Source organism: Anser cygnoides, chromosome 9 (assembly GCF_040182565.1).
Source record: "Anser cygnoides isolate HZ-2024a breed goose chromosome 9, Taihu_goose_T2T_genome, whole genome shotgun sequence".
NCBI classification, from domain to species: domain Eukaryota; kingdom Metazoa; phylum Chordata; class Aves; order Anseriformes; family Anatidae; genus Anser; species Anser cygnoides.
In genome coordinates this window covers 11,451,656-11,475,182 of record NC_089881.1, presented here as the reverse complement: position 1 = coordinate 11,475,182, position 23,527 = coordinate 11,451,656, and the positions used below count along the sequence as shown (strand labels likewise).

General features: G+C 45.1%; 1 protein-coding gene across 2 annotated transcripts; it reads left to right on the top strand.

Annotated features, from left to right (window-relative positions):
- The first annotated feature begins 757 nt into the window (after positions 1-757).
- SENP2 (SUMO specific peptidase 2) lies at positions 758-20,942 on the top strand. Of its 2 annotated transcripts, XM_067002783.1 has the most exons (17): positions 758-903; positions 3,699-3,754; positions 5,176-5,309; positions 6,181-6,256; positions 6,794-6,872; positions 8,041-8,185; positions 9,005-9,108; positions 10,962-11,056; positions 12,058-12,115; positions 13,786-13,849; positions 14,568-14,717; positions 16,127-16,258; positions 16,673-16,876; positions 17,023-17,102; positions 18,641-18,725; positions 19,463-19,558; positions 20,228-20,942. In XM_067002783.1, exons 1-17 carry the CDS (start codon positions 788-790, stop codon positions 20,288-20,290), a joined length of 1,737 nt encoding a protein of 578 aa, XP_066858884.1. In that variant the 5' UTR covers positions 758-787; the 3' UTR covers positions 20,291-20,942. The 2 variants fall into 2 exon arrangements, with proteins under 2 accessions (XP_066858884.1, XP_066858883.1); XM_067002782.1 differs by lacking the exon at positions 20,228-20,942 and having other exon boundaries at positions 18,641-18,779.
- Positions 20,943-23,527: the final 2,585 nt, after the last annotated feature.

Sequence of the window (23,527 nt, the reverse complement as noted above, 5' to 3'; positions counted from 1 at the left end):
ACACATCACCTGTTTTGTGAAACTGGAAATAAACCCAACAGCCTCTTGAGTGGGCAGCTGTGTTAGGCAAGCCCTCTATTAACCCGAAATGAGACCGCTGTGAGGTGCTGAGCAATGTCCCAAAGGAGAACCTCACCCTGCTCCCACCAGACCGGAGAAGCCCTCTTCACACAAGAAACAAGTCCAAACGCAGAGATTTCCACCACAGAGGGGGAATGGGCTAAAGTTGTGCCAAGGAAGGTTTAGGTTGGATATTAGGAAGAACTTCTTTACTGAAAGGGTTGTTAGGCATTGGAATGGGCTGCCCAGGGAAGTGGTTGAGTCACCATCCCTGGAGGTCTTTAAAAGATGTTTAGATTTAGAGCTTAGTGATATGGTTTAGTGGGGGACTTGTTAGCGTTAGGTCAGAGGTTGGACTTGGTGATCTTGGAGGTCTCTTCCAACCTAGATGATTCTGTGAATCGCTGTCGGGACACGTCGGGAGCCGCGGGACAGCGGGCACCAGACCTGCGTTGCTCCAGCGGGGCAGGGCTTGGCAAGCCCGGGGCTCGCCTTCCCGGAGAGGAGGCAGGGGGTGCAGCGCCACCCCCGAAACACTTTTTTCAGCCCGTAGCGGCTGTGAGGAGCCCCTCCCGGCCAGCCGGGCCCGACAGGCAGCTGCCCCTGCCGCAAGGCGCGGAGGGCTCAGACCCCTTCCCGCCGGCGGCCGCCCGCCATTTTGTGCCCTCGCGGCGCCCGAGGGCGGCCCCGCGCATGCGCGCAGTTCCGCCGCCGGCGGCCGGGGCCTATGTACCAATGGCTGCTGGCGGCCCTCGGCGCCCTCCTCGCCGCCGCCCGCCGCCCCGCGCCGCCCCCGGCCCCGGCCCTTGCCCCGCCGCCGCCTCGCAAGAGGCCGCTCCGCAGGTCAGCGCGGCCGGAGCGGGCCCTCCTCGGCCGGGCCGCGGGCCCGGGCTGCGGGGGTGTGGGGGGAGGAGGGCGGGCTGCGTGCGGGGAGGCTGGGGGGGGGGGGGGGGGGGGGGGAGCAAAAGGACCCGCGGGGGTCGTGCGGGTCCCGCGGCTGTGCCCGGCCCCTGCTGAGGGGGGACGGGACGGGACGGGACGTGGGGGCGGCTGGGGACGGTGAGGGACGGAAAGCGGGGCGGAACGCGAGTGAGCCGGCGTCGGGTGGCTGCGGAAGCTGTCCGGCGGAAAGCAGGGCTGCGACTCTGAGGTGTGCGCCGAAAGGCAGCGTGTTCCCTCAGGTGCTCCCCGAAAGGCAGCGTGTTCCCTCAGGTGCTCCCCGAAAGGCGGAGGTGTTCCCTCGGGTGCTCCCCGAAAGGCGGAGGTGTTCCCTCAGGTGCTCCCCGAAAGGCGGAGGTGTTCGCTAAAAGGCAAAAGCATTCCCTGAAATATTCGCTAAAACGCAAAAGCGTTCCCCAAAATAGTCGCTAAAATGCCAAAGGTGTGCGTTCCCGGAGATACTCGCTAAAACGCCGAAGGTGTTCCCAGCTCCCGCGTGCGAGGCTCTCTGCGGGAAGCCAAGCCCCAGCCCTGGGCCGGGCAGGTGCGCTCTGTTACAACCAGGGCAGCGCGTCCAGCTGGAAGCTCGGCGTGACAGGCTTAGCGGACAAGTCCCAAACCCTCGAGCTCCACCATTCGCAGCCGAAACGGCAGAGAAAGCGGGGAGTTAACACCGAAGCCGCCTTCTCCGTTATTGCTGCCCCTCGGTGTTACCCCGCAGTAGAAAGATGAAAAATTATGGGTACGGGTGGTGAAACCTATGGGGAGAGTCGTTGAAAATTAACTGCTCTTACAGTGCATCGCTGAAGTACAGCGTGCGAATTTTTGGGAGTCAACCTGTGAAAAGCTGAATTTTTACAACTTTAAATTATACGCTGCAGCGAGCTGTCCTGGACACTGGCGCAGGAGGAGGTTTTGCACAGAGCAGAGCCCGAGTGTACGTGGGGGTATGCAGAGGTGCCGAGGGTTTCTGATAGCTTATTTCTTTCCCTGTAGTCGCCAAGGAGGTGAGAAAAACAGTGGGCACGGGTGGGTGCTGTCACCTCCAGGGCATGGAGAAGGACATGAGTGCATCTTTACGTGGAGAGCAGGCTCAAATGACTTCTGCTTTCTGGCCCACTCTTTCAGCCTGTTTCAGATGTTGCTCAACACCCTCTGTACTCACCTGTTTCCCCCAGGCCCTTGGCAAAGCCTCTGGTGTGGTGACACAGCGTAACCTCCTCGTGGGTTGTGCGGTCCTGTTGCAGGCAGGTAGCTGAGCATAGATCTGCCTTTTTTTTCCCCCTTGCTCCTCCTATCTTTTGCCCGTTCGTGTTCCCTGGCCTTTCCTACTTCAGGACATCAGCGATTTCCCAACCTTCTGAATCACCATCAGAGAATTCCTTTTTCCATGTGCTCAAACTAATTCTAAGCATCCATGTGTTTGGTAAAGGAAACAGGACAAAACCACTCTCGTGGGTGTTGGGTGCTCTTCTAAAACTGGAGAAAGATGCGCTTCCATTTGAAACCAGTAACTGTCAGCATAGTAAGGTGTCTAACCTGTGATTGTCTCAGAAGGTAGCCGTGAGGAGGCGGGATTGTGCTTTGTCTCTGCAGAGGACTGATGCTGGAAAGATTTCACTGAAGACCAGCTCAGAATGAAAGTTAGTTCTTGAGAAAAACTGAACAGGAAGACAAATATTTTTGCTTTCTTCAGTTTTACCTTCTGGAATATTAAATATGCTGAGTAAGAATGTATTTTTATAGGAATGCTTTGCATTTAACACCTACCCCGCTATATTTTCTTCCTGAGTTTAGTAGCATAGCAATGACAAATACCCTCTGTATTGTACGAAAGGTGCAGTTAAGGATAAGAACTCATTTTTGTGCTCCTGCTGCAGAAGGAAAACAGTCCAGAAGTGATGCAATCAGCAGGGTTTGGGAGCATAACAGTTGAAAAGAAATTCTTTTATTTGAGAAGGACCACAGCATCTTTCAAAGAACCCTCGCCGTGTGTCAGGGTGTTTTTGGAATCAAAGAAGGAAAAAAAAAAAAAAAAAAGACACAACCTTTGCTATCTGTTCCCAAAGTTTAAAAAAAAAAAAAAAAAAAGGGCAGCTAGACTTTATCTTTGTATCAACTGATATAATACTTTAACTAACACTTAGTAAGGAAGGGTGCAGCTAAGAATGATTTAAAGAACTAGTTCACGAGCACTGATTTAGCAGTAAGTTATTTATGTGGGTGTTCACGAGTTGCTTTTCCACCTTTTATTTCCTGTCCTAATTAAACTTTTCTTTCTCTGCAGCTCAGTGTAGTGCACTCAGATGGCTTAGTAATCGTTGGCATGTTGCTTTCCTTGAGGAAAGAGGATATGTAATATATGCAATAAGCTTTACATATTAACTTAAGAATTTTTTGTTGCTAGTGACGGACAGAAAACATGAACTGAATGTGAGAAAGAGGCCTAATGCGCTGTAGGGGGAGGATTAACTTTCTGTGAGTGCTCTGCTGAGTGGGAGCAGTGGGGGGCGTTGGTGAGAGGTGCTGCGGTAGCAGCAGCCGCGTGTTCCTGTCTGAGATGATCCCAGAGATGCTCGGAGGGGAGAGTTTTGGGATATGAAAACAAATTTTGGAAGCGTGGGCCCTGCGAAGGGAACTCAGTCTCTCAGAAGCTCATCTGTACTTGCAAAACACTGTTCTGCGTGTTTTTTCCTCAGCACTCTGCCACCTCTGGAAGATCCTGACCAGACTCGACCAAAAAAGCAAAAATCAGGTATTGCACATTACCGAAGTAATTAATACGCCTGATTTTTCTTAGGTTTCATGTACCTTAGAAAACTCTGGCTTTTGTACTTCAGTGTGACTTCTGAAAATGTGACTTCTCAAGCCGTTCTCTTGGTTGCGACCATCTGTGCAGCCAGTGGCCTGAGGGTGTGTCGTGGGGCCGTGATGTTATCTGTGCTGATCGTGGCAGGGTACAGGACTTCTGCTGCCAGCAGGAGATACCCCAGGTCTCTTTGGCTGTGAGCCCATCCACATCAGCAGAGAGCATTTTGCCTTGAAGCTGCATGCCCCCTCCTGCCTGGATTCGTGATGCTGTACCTCTGTCAGCTCAGAATATCCGTGTTTCTTCCGAGAAACCACTTAGGATCTGGGCTGTGAAGGAAGGTAACTCTAAACTGGCGCAGGCAGAGAAAAGTGGTATTTCTGAGTGATCTGAGTTCGGGGGAAAAAAAAAAAAAAGAAAAAAGTTGAACTGAAACCAGAAGTCAGTTCAGTCTGAATCTGAAAAGTTTGGCACGTGAATGTTTAAAAGGTAAATGAGAGCTGAGTAAGGAAGGAGGAAGACGCAGCAGAGGGTTGGCATGGGAGAGGACAGCGGGGACAGAAGTGCTCGCTTCAGTGAGACTTCCTTGGACACCCCCTCTGCAGATTTTATGGGTAAAATTACACAGCTGCATGCAGCCATTTCGTTACCTCGATGCCGGCTGCTTGGGTCACGATTTGAGATCAAAGCTTCCCTTTTTCAGTCAGATAAAAGAGGGAGAAATAGATGCTCCTTAGGTTGTGGGACATCTAGCATACACTTTATAGGGAGGCATGGGGCTTCCTACTCACTGCTTGGCCGGCAGTGCTGCCCCTCATTTAATGGTAGGGGCTGCTGAACAGGTGGCATGCTTTTCTGGTACCATTTACTCTCTAACACAGCCCCCTGTTAGGCAGCCCTGGCTTGTTAACCTTTGGAAGTACTGGCTGAGGGGTTGCGTGTCTCTGCTTCTGTAATACCAAAGAGCCTTTGCTAAGTTTGGTTTCTAGACCTCAGCAAACAGCTTCTCTCCAGTAGTCAAGAGCAACACGTAATAAACCGCAATGCTACATGCATGCGTGGAGAGGGGTGAGGGAGAGAAATTGCACACTGTGCTGCTTCTCTGGAAAAAGGGAGTGCTCTCAAAAGCAGGGTGTTCTGGTAGACCTGGCTGGCAGAGCTGCAGGTTAGTCGCTGAGCTCGGCTCTGCAGAACGGCCTGTTGAGCCACCTATTACAAAACTCACCACCAGCTCTGTTGGCAGAAAAGCGTGTAACTAGAAATGGGTTCTGCTGCGGTAGGTGTCATTAAGGATTTCTGTTCACGCGAAAACCTGATGAAACTCCCTTTTCAGTTGTGTTCTTATATGGCCTGTCTTTGTTTTTTAGGTTGCGCCATCTCTGAGCCTACAGAGAAAGTTGAAGAAGTTTCTGCTGTGGCGAAGTTGCCAGCTGAGGCAACAAACGAACACTGGAAAGCTTCAGTCAGCAATGCAGCTCCAATCCCAGAGCCCACAGAAGAGGTTAGAACAGAATTTGAAAGTAGGTAGTTATGATCCTGGGTGAATCTGTGTGAGATGAAAGGAAGGAGCTGCTCTGCCTGATGCATCTTGAAGCTGGGCCTGCCCTGAGCCTGTAAAGCAGTAGGTCCTTCTTTTCCATTTATAGAAGGCAGCTCTTGCTCTTGTGTGCTGGTTTTGCCTTATTCAAGTCGGCAGGCTCTTTTCTAGCACTTGGATCCGGGGAGCTACACTTTTGCTGTCTCCCAGCTATTTCATGGTTGTTCAAATCTATAGTCTGTATGTTTGCAAGCTGTTACTCTTTTTCTCAAGCTTGTAGTTAGGGAATCAAAATACATCACCTTGCAAGAAAAACTATATAGTTGGTCCAGGTCAACATCATTCTGCTAAATTCATTATCCATGAGAGGAGTCCCGTAGGACACAGGTTCTGTAACAGTGACTCGTTAACAGCTGCACTCCGTCGTTTGGTTCAAAGGTGCGGTGTTACCTTTCTTACTGCCCCACTAGGGTAAGAGAGGAATAGGAAGCTGTCATGTTCTACCTATTTGTTCTTGAGAGAGTCATTAACTCTTACTTTTACAAAATGTATTTTTTAAGGGCTAGACTATTGTTTTTCAGAATGGTTAGGAGCTGACTGAGGAGAACTCAATGTTAGGCTCATGTTGTTTTAATCGCTGCGTATATGAGTTCGAGTATTAAAAATCAGCGTGCTTGTCAGAGATCCTGCAAATATTTGCATTCTGCTGCAATCTGGACCAGCATATCGTGATCCCTGAGTCATAACGGAGCTGCCTAAATTTCAGGAACATTGTGTTTGCTTGGATTTGTATTCAAGTTATACTCACTGTGATACTTTTGTGTTTTTATTTAAGACTCAGTCCGCTTCGTCTGACCTTTTGTCTAAAAGACCAGCAAGTTCTGCGCTAGAAGTAGAAATGCTACAGATTGGTAAGGCCATCAGGTTACCAACTCATTTCTTTTTCATCCTACATTGTGTGTGTACTCTGTGACTCAGCCCAAGGCTTATGTACAGGTAACAGGCACAATATCTAGGTACCATTAGGAATACTTGAGTATGAGCTTTGCTTCTTCCCTGTATCCTTGCATTGCTTCTGGTTTAGGGCCAGACATTTGACTTGTCATCTCAGCGTTAGTTCAAGAGCTGCCTGGGATGCAGTTCTCTACTTCTGACATGGCCACCGTTAGCTTGCCAGAAATAAATTGTTTAAAACACTAATTTTTAGGTGGTAGATCCCAATAACCCTTTTTTATTTCAGGTTTAGGCTAACAGTAGTTTGTGTGCACAAATTTCTTTAGCTGTGAAGATGGAAATCTGAGATTATTGTTAATAAAGTAACATAATGCAAGTAACGTTATGATGCAAGAGAGAAAAATGAAAAAAAAGTGTTGAAGTTCTTCACTGTAAACTGATAAAACTTCACTTTTTTTTTATAGTTACATTGTTAACTTGTGCTCTCCTCATAGATAAAATGCCTTGTGGAACCAACGCTTGCTTGAATAATGAAACACTATCCCTTTCTCATAAGACAATTCCGTGTTTGAGGTAAAAATCCTTCAGTTTCTTTGACATCGCTTAAAGACTTGCTGTCTTTCACTTTCGTTGTTGAACTTTCTGGGTGTTGTCAAACACTTGTATCTTTGTCCATGTAGTAATAGTTTTCCAAGCTATTCTGGAACTCCAAGCTGCTGTACTGTAGGGAGGTCTCCATTAGCTTTTTTTCCCCAACCAATTTTTAACCTTTTTAAATCAAAAAAGGTTTAAATCAAAAAAAGCAAAGAGAGATGATCTTTCTTCTCTGCACTGCCCTGGTGAGGCCATACCTGGAGTGCTGTGTCCAGGTCTGGGCTCTCCAGCATAAGAAAGACGTGGGCTTAAGGTAGCAAGTCCAGCAGAGGTGATGAAGGGAGTGAAGTATATGAGGAGAGGTGTAGGGAGCAGGGAACATGCAGCCTGGAGAAGGTTCAGAGGAATCTCATCAGTGTGCGTAAACATCTGATGGGAGGGAATGAAGAGGAGCGAGCCAGGCTTTTCTCAGTGTTGCCCACTGACAGGTGGCAGTGGGCGCAAACTGAAAAGCAGGAAATTCCATCTGAACGTAAGGAAGCACCTTAAGTCACCGTGAGGGTGACTGAGCACCGGCACAGGATGCCCAGAGAGGCAGTGGAGTCTCTGTCCTTGGACACGCTCAAAACCCAGCTGGGCACGGTCTTGGGCAACCTGCTTTGGGTTGCCTCTGCTTGAGTGGGGAGGTGGATGAGATGATCTCCAGAAGTCCCTGATGACCAGAACAATTCTGTGAGGAAAGCAGCTACACTTCTATGCCAGTGTGCTAGCTTTTGGAAGAGTTGAAGGTTTGATGGTATGTTTAACACGCCTGTGTGGTTCTCGAGTCTTCTGTGTTGACTCAGGGCTTGGACTGCCTTGGAAATGACCCTGAGAATGGGCGCAGCACTTGTGCTGCATCTGAGTGCAGATTGAACAGCAGTGTGTATTCAAAGCAGTTGTTCTGACTTTCTATTTTACTTCTCCATACTTTCCCATTAAGTGGTTGAAGACAGCAGGTCTCCATCTGAAAGTAATAAACATTTCATGTCTGTCTCCATCATCATCAATGCATGTGCTTACAAAACAGTTGGTGGTGGAGCTTGAATCAGAGGTGCTTATCTGAATATTCTCTTGATGCTGTTTCTTTTGCCATTGGTATTTTTAGCACAAGCAGGAATGGCAACCACCACATCAAACCTACTCCAGAAGACACCGTAACACTCAGGCCACCCATTAAGGAGCACACTACGCCAGAGTCTGTGACTTCAGAAGTCGGCAAAATGGGGAGGCCTTTCTGTACTGTGGAAGAGGTGCGTTGCGTGAGAAAGGTGTCTTTTGAAATAACACAACTCAGTAGTGACAGCAAAACTATGACCACACTGAAGTGACAGTTTGTAACATTCACTACAGTGGATATAGTTAATGAGGGAATGCTTCTGAAAAGCAGTGCGTGATGTTTTATTTGCTTTTCTGCGTATCAAGTCTTGTAAGTGGAAGTACTGCCCTGTCACTTAGCATATCATTGTTGCAGAGTTGTTGTACTATTTCTCCTTAACCCAGCTCAACTGCTGTCTTTACATAGCAGCTTTATAAGGATGATGTAGGCAAAAAAACCTGCACACTTGCTGATAAATCTTCCTTGAAGGACAAAGAGGTCCTTCCCTGTCCTTTTCTTCCAATATCTGAAGCTACTATTGGAAAATATGTGATAAACCTAGATTACACTGGAGAAGATCTTAAATTGAACTACTGGAGAAGCAGGCCATGACAAGTGGTGGAATATGATTAAGATACCGTGGAGACTCATAGCACACAGTCATTATGTATATTGACAGGAATGCCTATTAGCCTGAATTCTTATGCAAGAAGTGCAGACCACAGCTAGAGAGAAGAGGCCCACATTTGAGGAAACAGTTGCAGAAGGAATTTTGAGATTGTAGTGGGATGCAAGTTCTTATCGCAGGATAGGGAAAAAAAATGAAGGTGTAGAAATTCCTGCTAAAATAAACTTGAATTCTGTGCCAGTATTATGAGAACAACCTGTGCAGTCTGCACTAAATTCAGATTACAAGTATTTGCTTCATATGGGGTTCTGATCTCATTTTTTTTTTTCCCCTCTATTCTGCTAGGATGTTCTGAGAGGCGAAAAGGAGAAATACAAGCAGCTCTTGAAACTAGTAAAGGAAAAATATCCTAGAAGCCGCTCTATCTCACAGCCGACAAGCTTCTGCAAGTAATTATAGGAAAAATAAATATTAACTTTTTGGTGGTAATGTTGTAGCTTTTGTACGTGGGGAAGTGGAGGAGAAAATCACGCTTAGGGTTTTGGAGATTGTCCCAGAGCAGGTACTGGAGTAAAGTAATTTTGAAAAGACCACGACACGCTCTTCCATCCCGGCCTTCACCTCCCCCCAGCGAAGCATGAATATTCTGTGAAGGCATATTCTGAAGGTGAAGATTCCTTAGTTGTTAGGGGTTTGTTTCTCTTCTGATACCCCTTCCGTCTATTTCTGTTAAGAAAGGTAGTACCTAGTTCTAGTGCTGGCAGTGTAACTTAGGGTAAAAATCCACAGGAGTGGTTATTTTGTAACACCATTAAAAAGAATTTGTCTTCTTCTCATTCACAATTGTTGACTTCTTCCTTGGTCAGTAGACCTATTTTATCTGAGAATGTGAAATGTAACCTAAACACAGGGAATGCTAGGTCTTTCTCTGCTCCTTCCCACCTCCCCCAGTGCTTCTCGTACAAATTATAGGAAGTTTTCTCTTTGCAGTACACTAAAATGACAAAATCTTAGTCTTGTGTATGGGACGCCTGTTCTTAAAGCAACCTGCAAGAGGGAACTTGCGTGTAATTCTGATTCATATATACCAACGATGAGTATGCTTGATGTGTCTGTAACTGTACCAAGAGGTTGCATAAAATCAACCACACCAGGAAAAACATGAAGATAATAGAAGCCATTATCTTAGTGGAATAGCTACACTTCAAAGCTGTGCAGAGAGGGACTAATTGTAAAATGCTGATGCCAAAAGGGTGCTAAAATTCCATTGTGCCTTTCTACACAGAAAGACAGTAGGAAACGCCATGTTTTCTTGCACTTTTTTTTTAATGCATTGAAACCTAGATTGTTACTGAGGCTTAGAAAAATCCCAATCTCTGGTTGTTCGCAGCTAGAAGACACCTAAACGCAAGACTTGAGATCAGAACAGCATGGCCTGTTTAAACATTCTGGTGCATGAAAACAATATGGAAATCAGTATTTTGTATAATTCTAGGTGCGCCATCAGTACCTTTTTAGGGTGGATCAAGATTCTGCTTTTGGCATCTAATCTCCTGATCATTGATTGTTGTGGTTTGGCTCATATGTCAGAGCAGACCTGAAGGATGTGAAGCAGATTCCTTTCAGGTGATGCTAAATCAGAGAGCATTCCTCCAGAGTGCATCTAGTGTGCTCCAGCTGCTAAAGAGCATGTAGTCCCTGAGGTCCAAGTAGAGCAGATCCTAAGTAAAATGTCCCAGAAATATATGTTGTGGACACTATTCACAGTGTGAACATAATCTTTATTAAATAGATTGAACAGAGTTGGTCAAGGACTGTTAAAACGAATGCTGTCTTGTCCTGTAAAATACAGTAGCCTCCTCGGGTTAACCCAGATGTTTGTACACTGTGTAAAGATTTATTTTTTTTAAAGTAAAGCTCCTTGTTTGCTGGTGAAGAGGTAAAGGAGTTGATTGTTGTGACTTACTAGTCTCTCTTGAAATTCTTAAGTGGCAGAAAATGTGACTTCCATGTCTCCAGTATGTATGAGTTGAAAATAGCCAAGATTTTGAATGTAAACTGCCTCTTAGTGAAAATACCACTGAGGTTTTGTTGTAAAACTAACGCAAGAGACAGGATGACCCTGTTAATGGATTAAACAGCCTAATTGTACCTAAAAAAGTTTCTATTGCTTTACCTATGGTCTCCAACTCTAGTGTAGACAGTTATGTATGAATAAACTTTATACTTTCTGGTGAATTGGTGTGTACTGATACTATACAGACATTCTGATTCTTCTCTGGTATTTTCTGCTGTACCAAAGCGTTCAGGCTTACTCCAAGGAACCAGTGATGGCTGCAAGTCACCTGGAAGAACAAAAACGTGGAGATGTCTGTCAATATATGACACTAAGAACCAGTGAGTATCCCCCGTGATTCATATCTATTCTGTTTTGCAGCTAGATTTCGAATCAAAATAGGGTGTTTCCTTAGGTCTCAAAGGCATAGTCTACATTAAGAAGAGTTGTCAGTGCTGGTGTATTGTTAAGCTGTGTCTGTGTGTAAGGAAATCTAAATCAGACAGCGTGTTTATGCTACTACAGCTTACATCGGTTCTTAGAATGAAACGAGCTGTCTCTGGAAAGGAAGAGAAAAGAAAAGGCATGGGAAAGCAGGAACAAAACCATGGGTAGTTATTGGCTGAAATGGCTTTGTAAGTGGAAAAGGTTTAAAATTGTACTTCAAAGCCATTACTGTACTAGGGATGTTCGTGGCTGCAGAAGTAACTGCACTAGGCATGGGAAGTTTGTAGTATCTGACCATACCTTCAGCTTGCTGAAGATAGTGAAGGTGACCTTAGTTATCTCCTGCAGAATGGGCTGGTGAAACTAGTTTGCTGACAGGCTATTTTCTTGTATACCAGCAGTGTGTTATAATACTGTGTTTTAATGTGTATATGTTTAATTTTGTTCCAGTTAATTTTTTCATGTTCATTACTTAAGTAGTATTTCATCAGTCCTCCTTTTTACATATCTGACTTCATTATGCAGTCATATGAGTTGTGAAATTTTTTCTGAGCAGGTGCTAGAATTTGGGGAAAGCTTGTTTTGGGGTGAAAAATGACAAGCTATGCTTCTGAGTTTTTTTCAAAAATAAGATAAAGAAAATAACAAACAAACAAAAACAACACTCATTTAGTAAAGGGTGCAGCCCAGGACATAAAACTTAGCAAATCCCTTGCTTCTATTCTCATACACTTGCTCATGATATTCAGCAGGCCTGTTTGCCAGAGTTTAAACTTCATAACCATGTGGTCATTATTAGAGGCTTTGTCTTATCACTCATGAACTGATAGCCATGTTCATCTGTTTGTAATTAAAAGCTGACTTCTTGTCTTTCTGTTACTGTTTTTCTGTGCAGACAACAAATGTGCAGACAGCTGCAGCACACACTGGTCTCCAAGAAGCGATATAATCAGGTAGAGTTGCGGTTCTTGCTTGGTTTTGCTGTGTGCGTATCTGTGTCATCCTCTGGTAGTGGCCAGAAGGAGAAAAATCATATTTATCGTCTCAGTGTGGAACGGGAGTAGCTACCTTGTGGCTCTGGAATTGCTTGTAAGCCAGTTGCATCTCAGCTACAGCCTCACTGTGTGACAAGCAGGGGTTGTGCTGGTGTGGTGTTTGCTGTGCACACCGAGTCCTTTGCTGTGGCAAGCAAGCTATCTGTGACAGTGGTGGCAGTACCAAGTTGTCCTTTTCTTTGCAAGGAATCAGTTTTCACTTGTGTGTTCCTTTCTGCCAAACCATTAATGAACTGCCATTTCATTTTGTCCACTTTGAAACTAGGGTCCTAAAACGCATGAGAATGAGAACTTGTAAAGCCTGGTGGGACTGAGGCAGTTTTTGTGACGTGCAGGATGCCTTTGGTTTGAATATGAGACTAAAAAGGAAGCATGCAGTTGGGTTATCCACCTGCTTGGGAGGGACTTTGGCCAGTGGACTTCTGCATTAACCATCTGAGCTGGCAACAGTACGAGTTCAGATGGCTTTGTCTTGTTGAAGGAAACGTGGTATTGGTTGCAATAAGTACACCAAGTGGGAGAGGTTTTTTTATGGCAGTCTGATTTGTGTGGCACATGCCTTTTTGCAGTGACCTTCCCTTAAACAAGAGGGGACAAAGTGTAGATGGGAGCAGAAAGATTTAGTTGTGGTAATTCTGTAGCTTGTTCTGTCCCTGTTCTTCTCCCTGCTTTAACCCCTAACGATATATTTAGCTGTGCAGCCCTGTTCCAGTGCTTAAGTTGTCTGTGGTTCCTTTAAGCTCAAGGAGAGAGAGAAGGAAATAAAATAACTGATAGAGCTTGATAGGTTCAAGTAAAGGGAATGTTTTCCTGCCTTTTTTGCAGATATAGCTACTAACTGAAGTCATTAAGCAGGGCTTGCGATATCTACTCTTACCATGATGGTTTGAATGTCTTTAAAGCACAATGAGTGGGAGATACCATTAGAGTCTGTTGTAGGTCTCCCCCCGAACAAGGAGATCTATGGTGACAGTGTAAATTCTTGTTTTCGAAGAAGGGACACACGTGGACAACTCTCATGTCTGTGTATTTGCTCGCTCCTCAGAGTCTGCGTTATTTTAATGATAATCCTCTCCAAATGGGGATAGTCACTCTCATGACTAGTGCATGAAAGGCAAGTAAAAAAATTTTAGCTGTCCCGTTCCTAATTCAGTGTGCTGGTCTTAGTTTCAGTAAGCTAACTATATTTGGCTGCAAGTGTAGTTGCAGACGTTCATGTTATACCTTGCAGAGTAACACCTAGCTTGCAGTATCGATCATCAGTAGAACACAAAGCCCTTTATAGAGGAGGTGCTGGTTGCTTCCCTGTTTTCCAAATAACAGAGCTGGTAAGCAAAAGGAGTCTTGCACATGTCAATGGAAGAAAGTTTGAGAAGCTCCCACTCCTGCTACAAGAGAACATTACTGGAAGCTGTGGCAATGTCATCTCATGTTCATGTATATTAGTGAGGCTCTAGTCTGAATCAGCCTTGAAAAAGCATTCCTTAACCAGAAGATGGATTCTTAAGAATTATGTGGCACAATACTGATACAACCTGCTTCTCTCTTTCTGTCTCTCCTTCTTGCAGATACTACACACCAGCAGAAAATTCTCATGAACAGGGAAGACCAGTGAAACAAGCCAGTTCAGGGGTAAGCTTGTGTTATTCATTATTTCACTTTTTAAGAAAATATGGCTATTTGCAATCTGAAGTTTTTGCACTCTTTCCTTACATATATTATTGAATGAGTAATGTATTCATCCAAGTTGTTTTTCCCAGGGAAAGCAGGAACATGATTTTATGAATGGTGCTATAACAAAGGGTTTTCTGCTGCCACTAATTTTGTTTCTGGACTATTAGGAGCATACCACACTATACTGTTTTTATTCTTCCCCTTTTATCTGTCAGTTAAAGCTTCAAAACCATTAGTGCACAAACTTGGTTGACCTACAGTGCTGGACTGCAGTACCTTTAGTCTTCTCCTGTTCTGTGAGATAGGAGTTGCATCTCTTTGGCTTTAGTCTCTGGTCAGGACTGAGACTGCAAATAAAACTTTAATGATGAAAGTAAGAAATACTAATCTCAGTCTCAACTTGATACCTACACATAGAGGTTTTGCTGAGCTTCTTAATGCTAGTTCAAGCCAAACTAACTTTCTGGCTCTCTTGCCCCAATTTAATTTTGGGTGTAGCATTATGTTGGTGCACGGTTTGAATGCAGTCATCCGTAAAAAGTAACTTTGGAGTTTGCTGGTTGGATGCGTGTACGAAATACCCTTCCAGTTTTATACATGAGCAAGGCATTCTGCCTTACTCCCTAGCAAACAAATTTGTGCTTTCTTGCTTGCTTGACTTCCTTTTTTCTAACAGAGGCAGCGTGGAGCTGAAATCTCAGAAGAGGTGTCATTTCGATTGCGTTTGGCACCTGTTTTGTCCAGAAGGCCATCTGCCCTTGATGTGGAAGAAAAGAAATTCCCAAGATCAGAAAAAAGAGTAGAACACTTTTCTCCGCTCACAGAGGTACCTTTCCTGTCAGTCTTGTTTGAAGCAGAAAGCTGTGAAACATACACAAGTAACTCCATTTTTTTTACAAGTGGTTCTTGAGCTGTTTTTGTAGTCTTAAGAACTTAGATTTAACCAATTACTGAGTGTCTGAAGCTGTGACCTCACAGAACAAGGGTCAGCAGTAAAGCTGGTTTTAAGGCTTTAATGTGGTCCACACATTCCTTTGGTTGTGTTAACATAAGGGTTCATGGGACTTCTGTGATCAGGACAAAAATTGGTCCAGGTTTAAGAACAGTCTTCTAGAGCAGTGCTGAATGTGCATCTGTTTGCTAACCTGATTTGTAACACTTGCATTGGCTCTGCCTCCGAATCTGTCATACCACAGCAATAAGAGTGTGCTGTTGCTGATCTAGAGTGTTGCATTGCTCGTGAGGGACCTAAGCATCTAGTGTGTGTCCTCAGGATCCCACATTGGCCATGTCAGCACACTGTATAACAGTGCACAGGAGTTAACCCTGTTTATCAGGGCATGGTTGTTGAGTTCCCCTACTTCAATGAATTTTGGCTGCTTTTGTTCTTTGGAGTTGTGGTTCTGCTGATCTAAATGAGCACCTCCTTTTTGGCCAGTTGACAAATGACTAGGAAAGGGCTAGCAAATCTAGAGTTTACAAGCTGTACAGAATGATGCTCAGTATGAGGCAAAATTTGTTTTTGTTTTTGGGTTTTTTTTTTCACTTCTCTAGCCCTGATTCAACCAAGGAGATGCAGATCGGAGATCTTCATACTAACAAGCCTAGCGGTTTATTTGCATCCGTTAAGCAGACTTAGTTGGAAATATCCATGCTACAGCCAATTATATGCACAACCGAGACTCATTGCAGGACTCCAGCGTAGCTACCTCAGTTCCCTTTGAAGCTCCCCACCTGCAAGTTCTTTTAGGCTCCTGACTTACCTGCGTAGGTATGGAGTATGCCTGCTGTAGTTGGCTTAAACCCCAGCGTTGCAAAGGCCGCAGCATCATGCGGGAAAGGCGTTTGCTGTACTGCTGTCTTTCACCTGTTTTTCTGAATTTGCTAGCCAAACTGGTATAGTTTTATACCAGCTTCCTTTGTGAAAACAAACAGAAGCAAATCCAGACTCTAAAGCTCGAAGTCAGGACTCTGAAACAAGAAAAAAAAATACAGTCCTATTGCTAACTTAACAAAAATCTGGTTAAGCCACTGATGCTCTGCTCTGAAACACTATTGCTGTTACCAAGGTCAAGGGCTACTCTGTCATAGAATCACAGAATGGATAGAATTGTAGGTTTGTCACAGAACCATAGAATGTCACCTGAGTCTTACCTGATAGACCTCATTTCAGCTGAAAGCTGCTCACAGGTTGGTGTGCTCACAAGTCCTTTCCCATTTAACTGCTTGTTTCAGGCCATGGAGAGAGAGGTCACTGCTGCGTTTGGCAAAGGCAAGCCAGACGAGATCATGAGCAGTGCCTTCAAACTGAAGGTCACCCGTGAGGACATCCACACACTGAAGAACCTTCACTGGCTAAATGATGAGGTAAAACTAACTGCAGCACGGTGATGTTCTAGTTCAGTATATATGTAAAAATACCCCTTCACTGTGTACGGAAGTCGTCTTTTCAGAGTCATTGAGGACCCTCACTGTAGAGCTTAGAAATATCTGTAGTGTCCTTATTTTAGGTATTTATGGGTCCTCTGTTTCTAGAAGCTCCTGTATTTCTTGTATTCTGCAGTTTCCAGGAGTTAGTCTATGTTATTGGAGTGAGTGGTAGGTGTTACACTGCAGAGGTAAGTCAAGTGCAAAATTCTCAGAATTAAAACTGAAAGCTGACGCTGTGTTTTCTCAGAGAGCTGTGTGCTTAAGGATGGCTAACACAAAAACGTTGCTGTGTTTTTCATTTGGTAAAGCAGTGTCTTATTTTACATCTTGTGTTTATTCTTTATCATATAGATCATTAATTTTTACATGAATCTTCTGGTGGAAAGAAATAAAAAAGAAGGCTACCCAGCAGTCTATGCTTTTAGTACTTTTTTCTATCCCAAACTTATTTCTGGGGGCTACAAAGCAGTAAGAAGATGGACCAGAGGTGTGGATCTCTTCAAGCAGGACCTCATCATAGTCCCCATTCACTTGACAGTGCACTGGGCACTAGTGGTGAGTCAAGCTAGCTTTTTTTTTTTTTTTTTAAATTGAAGAATTAAACAGGGAAGGGAAAAAAGCAAGCGAGAAAAGTCATTTAGGTTTTGTTCTGTCAGCAGCACATGGTCGTGCTGTGTCTCACAGTGACCTTTTAATAACAGGTCATAGACGTCAGAAGGAAGACCATCACGTACTTTGACTCGGTGGCACAAAACGGGGACAAGATTTGTGAAGCATTATTGTAAGTAACTGCTCGGTCAATGCTTTTATGTTGTAAACTCTGAGAAGGTTTTTAGGTTTTTGTATCTGTAACATGACTGGAAATTTTAACTTTTTTGTAGGTCAGGAATACAAATCTTACCAATTGATTTGCTGCAAATTGTAGTTGAATTGTGACATCGGTTACTTACCTAGTCTCACATCGCCCCCTCCATCCAGGGCCTTGGGTGCCTGGGTTCTGCCAGCTTCCCAGTAAATGTGTGGACAAAGGATCACCATCAAATATGTTATAGCCCTGTTGCACAAGTGTACTGACTTTGGCCCAGCTTTACTAATTAGTAACACTGACGAGTGGGAAGAACTGCAGAAACACCTAACAAACTGAGAGGAAATGCAGTGTCCATGGGAGGCATTACAGACTTCCAAGAGCTTTTTAACTCACTCTTGAGCCCTACTCTTTGCAAACTTTCAAATTACTGCAGCTCTGTGCTGTTAGTGTCCTACGGCATATTCACTCCTACTTGTGTTCAACAATATAAATACTTTTACTGTTTATTGCTTAGCTGTTTCACTCTTTTTCTTGCCTTGGGATGTTTTTTCCTCCACTTGTAGTGTTCATCCTTTTTACTGTGGTGAGCTGTGTGACATGCTCCTTCTCAAATTTTTTATACCTCTTCTGCTCTGGCTTGGTGTTTTAAACAAAGCCACTGTATTTCCCTTCAGCTTACCCCAGCAGACTGCCCTTGTGCCTTGACTGTGTGTTACTCATATTTCTGACGTTCTCGTTTTGACATGCTCATTCAAGACAGATGTCTTGTAGCAAGCATTTCCAGATGTACTGGCATGACATAAGTCTCAAACGTAGTGGGCACAGTTCTTCATATGTGTAGATTTGGGTTGTAACTGTTGTGTAAGCCAGCATCCTTAGATGTCTTTACCACTGGTGCAGAAGCAGCACAACCCCTTAGTCCAACAGCCTTGTCGATGGAGAGCAGGAGAGCAGCTCATGGAGCCAAACCAAGTGTTGCATTAGTCCAGTACTCTCCTGAGCAGCAGATAACAGCAGATGCCTGGGAAAGTGTAAGAACAGGCCTGTATAGAGTAGGGCTTTTTTCCTTCCAGAAGCTGGTGGCCTGGGAACTTCCTCAGCCCTCAGGTATTAGCTAAGTAGAGTTGTATTTGTTCTTCCAGAGGCGCACCCAGCATGTGGGGTTTAGGCATACTGTGGAATTAGGATTCCTTGCTTGCTTTTTCTATTCACTTGAGATAACACGTAATTAGCTTTTTTTTTTTTTTTAAACCCCTACTAAGTAGTAAGCTTATGCTTCCATGGAAGTCTCTTGGAATCATTGGTGTCATTCCTGACTAGTAACTGTTAGCTCACAGTCTGTCACTGTGTGATTAAGATTTGGGTTTTTCCTCCAAATGTCTTATATCGGGGCAGTGAAGACCTTCTGACGTTTTATTGTCCTGCCATCCAGCTTCCTGTGATCCTTCACCATCTCCTTTTGTTGGTCTAAAATACAGAGGTGAAGAGTGTTTTTGTTTTGTTTCAAACAGCCAGTACCTGCAAGAAGAAAGCCAGGAAAAACGAAATCTGGAGCTATCATTTTCAGAATGGATTCTTCACAGCATGGAGTCGCATGTATGTGAGAACTACTTGGATTTGAAGTGTGAACCGTAACTCCTCATCATGAAGGTCTTAACTCTTTCTTAATAAGTCTAAGCCTTTAGAGAGCAGCCATAAGCATCTCATGTTCTTCAGGTATCATCTCAGGCTGCAAGTGGACCAGGAAGCCAGGCTGGGATGAAATTTTAGGCAGTGTCTCTCCTTGCTGGCTGAATACATTCTATTTTAATTAGTCTACCACGTTACAGTGAATCTGGCTTTGCCTCTCTTTCAGAAGTCAAATTTAAGAATCTTTTTAACAGTTGTCAGAGAACACGGGCTTCTAAAAGTGGCTTGAGATTTGAGATAATTATTTTCCTTTAGAGTGCAAATTCTGACATGTGACAAAGCAAAGGGTTGAGGTAATGTTTCTCTATATATTAACAGTAAAAAGCAGTATCTAAAGACTCAGTTTAAGAGACAAGACACCGTTGTGCTGGGCGCAGTGCAAACTTTGAGACACCTTGCAGGGTGGACTGCTGCTATTCCTTATCAGCCTGCCAAGAATTTGGATTATAACATCCAGGAAAAGGAAGCAGAGGAGAGTAATGTGTTGTGAATTGGGTGTATTCCTTGTGTCCAGGAGGAGTAAGTGCCCATAGGTTCACACGTGTCTGGTTAGCGCATTGGCAGTGCTGGGTAATGCGTGCTACCCCCAAGTTGCTTTTCTTTTAAGATAGAAGAAAATTCTCCACCTTCTTTGCGTTCATTAGGAAATCCCTCAGCAATTGAATGGAAGCGACTGCGGGGTTTTTATATGCAAATACGCAGATTACATCTCCAGAGACAAACCGATGACCTTCACACAGGTGAGCAAAGGTTATAAATGATTCCTGATTTCTTGCACAAATAGAAGAGCTGGGGAAGTTGCACATCTGTTAATTGTGTCTGGGGCAGGGGCAGAGGTTTTGTACCTTTCTCCATTTTGGGGGCGTAGTGCAAGGGCTGGAACTTCAAAGCTGCCTCAGCAGGGTGGAGGTGTGTTCTCGTTCCTTACTTCTGGTGTACTTCAGGGTGGAGATGTGTTCTTCTTCCTTACTCCTGGTATCTGCTTCATAGCCAAACTGATGAAATTCCTCCTGGGCAAGGTACCGCAGCCGATGGGCCTGTAACATCTGGCCTTTGTATCTCTTGGAGAAACGGGTTTAGCCCCATGGCCAGTTAAAATAGTAGTTATTTTCCGATGCAGCGGTCTTTTGTTAAAGAGCTTATAAGCTGTTATTTAGCCAAGTAAATCTGGTTTTATTGGGTTGTTGTGTCTCGTACCCACTTAGGTGCTGTGTGGATTAGACCCGTATTGTACCCAAAGTGGCTGTGTTGACAGTGAATGGTTGGACCAGATGATCTTTGGAGGTCTTTTCCAACCTTTATGATTCTGTGAATGAACTTCACGTGAAAGAATCAGCTGGGTGTTTATACGTATCCTCTGCCTTTTCCTACTGTGATTTTGTATTTAATGGATTTTTTTTTCTTTTCAGAATCACATGCCTTACTTCCGGAGGAAGATGGTGTGGGAAATAATCCATCAGCAGCTGCTGTGAGACATGCACTATTCGAGTAACACTGTGATCACCTTGGGGTGACTAACTCTTATTTTAATTACTTTTGTAATGCCTTATTTGAAAAGGCAGCAGGCACACATTTTCCTCTTTAGGCTATGAAGTAGCGGTTATTTTTTTTCTTGATTTTGGAGACAGTAACTCTCTTTGAAATTAGCTAATGCACCTTGGGTGCAAGTCAGACAGTTTGCTGTGACCTCGCCAGGGGAGCGGTTAAGAACAAAGGCTGTGAACCGCCGTCATTGGGACGGAGGGCTCACACCTTGCAGCACACGTGGCCGCATTATGGACAAATGGGACTCTCGAGTGCGGTGGTAACAGTTGTGTTAGCCCAACTGAACTCCCGCAGGACAATGTGCTTAGCTACTGTTTCTTCAAGGAGAGCTTTCTTCTGTTTCTGGAATATCTATGATCTACTTGATTCCTAAAACTGGATTTGTGATGACCATAGAAAAAAAAAAGTATTTACAATCTTTTGATTTGTAACAAATCCGTAGTGAAGCCCCTGTAGTTGGGGTGGTTTTGTTTTTGTTTTGTCTCTGGGGAATTACCTAATGTGAAGAGAGAGGTATTTATTTCTTTTCTTTATTAAAATAAATATGTAACTTATATAAAGAGCCTTTCTGGAAAGAAACTCTACTTGGTAATGAAATAGTGATTTTTTTTTTTCTAACTGAAAAAAGGTTTGAGGTATCAGAGTGGTTTTTGCTTACTTATACGAGGAAGACGACACTATCCAGGATGAGTATCAGAGCACAAAAACCTCTAAGCAAGGGTCATGAAGTCCTGAAGGGGCTGTGAGAATGTCATTCAGTGAGATGAGCAAGCACAACCTCAGTAAGCTCAGTGAGACAAAGCAGCCCGTGCACAACATGGGCTGTCCAGTACTGAATCTGTTTAATGCTAACACAAGTGTCTCCACACAGTACTACCGATTACTGCTGCTGAACGAAAGGTGCTTAGCAGGTGCTGGTGCCGATGTGCTGGGTTCTGGATGGGTCCTGCCAGACGGGTGGTGGTGCTGACACGTGTCACAGCCTTACCGCCCCTCTGCCGCTGGTGCTGCCTCCACACGCCTGCTGAGTCAAGTGGCTGGGTGACTTCTGCTCAGACTTCTTGCAGCCAGGCTGTGCCAGGTTAGTTTAGGTGAGCCGAAGTCATTTCGCCCTTTCTTTTGTTCCCCCCCCGCCAGCTTACGCTCCAGGGCTGGAGTAAGTTTTGGGGTCTTTCAGTTCCCCGTTTACTATTGCAGAGGAAAGGCTGGCATGCGGTTGGCATGCAAACCACTTGTCTGAACGCTGGTATAAATAACCACGTCAGATTGTTTCTGTAACGTTAGATGGCACAGTTACCATAATGTAAAGTGATTCCTGGCTGGTGACGAGGTGTTTCCTCAGCTCCGGGGCAGATGCTGATTTCTGGGACATCCCCTCTGTCCTTGCTCAGCTTTCACGCTGCTGCTACTTGCCAGAGGAGCTGCTCTCCTGGGAGAGCTGCTAAGTTGGTTTATCTGTGTTGTGGGTCAGGAGCTGGATCAGTCTTTGCTTTCAAACTGATTAGCTTAATCCGTCACAAAATCAGAGGAGATCCTCTGAAGAGACAACTATTACAAAGGCAATCTGTTGTGTTTTGTCCTTACATGAGATATTTAATCCTCCCTGGATTCCCTGAGGACTTGGAAGATTTCAGCTGTTGATTAACGTTAGGGCCCAGTAGCTGAATGCTTCAAGTATACTTTTGTGTTAGCTTCAGCTCCTGACATGGGGCAAACATAATTTTGAGGCTGACCCTGTAGTCTTCTGCGTATGGAAGCAGAAATTTTCTTTGGAAAAAAAGTAACAACAAAACAACCCCCGCAGAAGGACTGGTGGTGGAAGTGTGTGATACGAGGGTGCTTTCCAAGTCCTCCTCGTACGTGCTCCTTAAGGAAGAGGAGGCGCAGACATTAGATGGAAGCAGCATGGATGGTGCTGGAGGGGCAGGCAGCTGGTGCATTCCCAGTCCCCAGTAAGAACTGCAGAGCACCCCTGAAGGGTGCTGTCAGCCTCATCAGGAGCTGACTGTGCTGGGCACTTAGAAGTAGCTGTGTGTTTGTGGCTTTTGAAAGCCTCGTTCTGTGAGATCATGGAGAAAACCGTATGCGTACCACTAAATACCCCCTCTGTCTGCGAGGTCATCCCATGGGATGTGGACCTTCAGCTGTGGTTTGGTTCCTTATGCCCTTATAAGATGTTCTGAGGACATCCTAGGGTGAGAAATCATCCCTTAAGTCTTTCAGTGCTGACTCGGGAGCACGCCGAAGGCCTGTGCTGCAGCGTGAGTAATGCTGTGCGCTCCCTGGGCAGGGAGGAGGGAGAGGGGGGCTGCTTTGCGTCCTGCTTCGTGCGCTTCTGGTGCCGTCATCTGCCTGCTGACGTGCTCCTTACTCACAGGAAGGAGGCTGGGGGGGCTCAGACAGTGCGTCTGGATCAAACCCGTCCTTTACAGCACTGGTGAGCATGGGTCTGCCCCAGAGCCCATCAGTCACGGCAGGAGCAGTCGTTCCTCGCTGCTGGCTGTCTGGGGCTGGGGGCGTGGGGACAGAGCACTCATTAGAACTGACCAGCTTTGGGTGAGTGTTTCTGCAGCACCAGACTGTAGGCGGAGGGGGGGAACTTTTTGTTCCCTGCACCTTTACAAAGCACGTAGGTATGACAAGGGAGCTACTTTGAGCTGGAGGGAAGGAGCCCGTTCCCTCACTACTGTGTGAGTCAGGTCATTTAATTCTCTTTAGCACCCGCCTCCATGCCCTTGCATTACCACCACCACCCCAGGCTAAAAACCAAACACAAAGACCTGTTCTGGGTGTGAAACCTGGCCCATGGTGAGGCTGCAGCCCTGGAGGGGGATGTGGAAGGTTGGGGTTCAACCCAAGCCTCTTGGGTGAACTTCAAGCCGCAAGGCCAGCAATGAAGATGCTGTGTACTGGGGATGGTGGAGGATGGGACATGGACCCATGAAACCCCCCCCCCCACACTTTAGTCATCAGGGCATCCCTGCTGCTGGGTTTAAAACAAAAGATTAAAAAAAAAGAAAGAAAAACACCCTCAAAAAAGCCCTAACCCTCTTGTTCACCCCCTCACCCTTTCCCAGCCAGGGACCTGTCACCCATCCCGCTCTTGGCACAGCCATGACCACCACAGGGCACTGGAAAGAAAGCAACGGAGGGCAAGCTCAGGC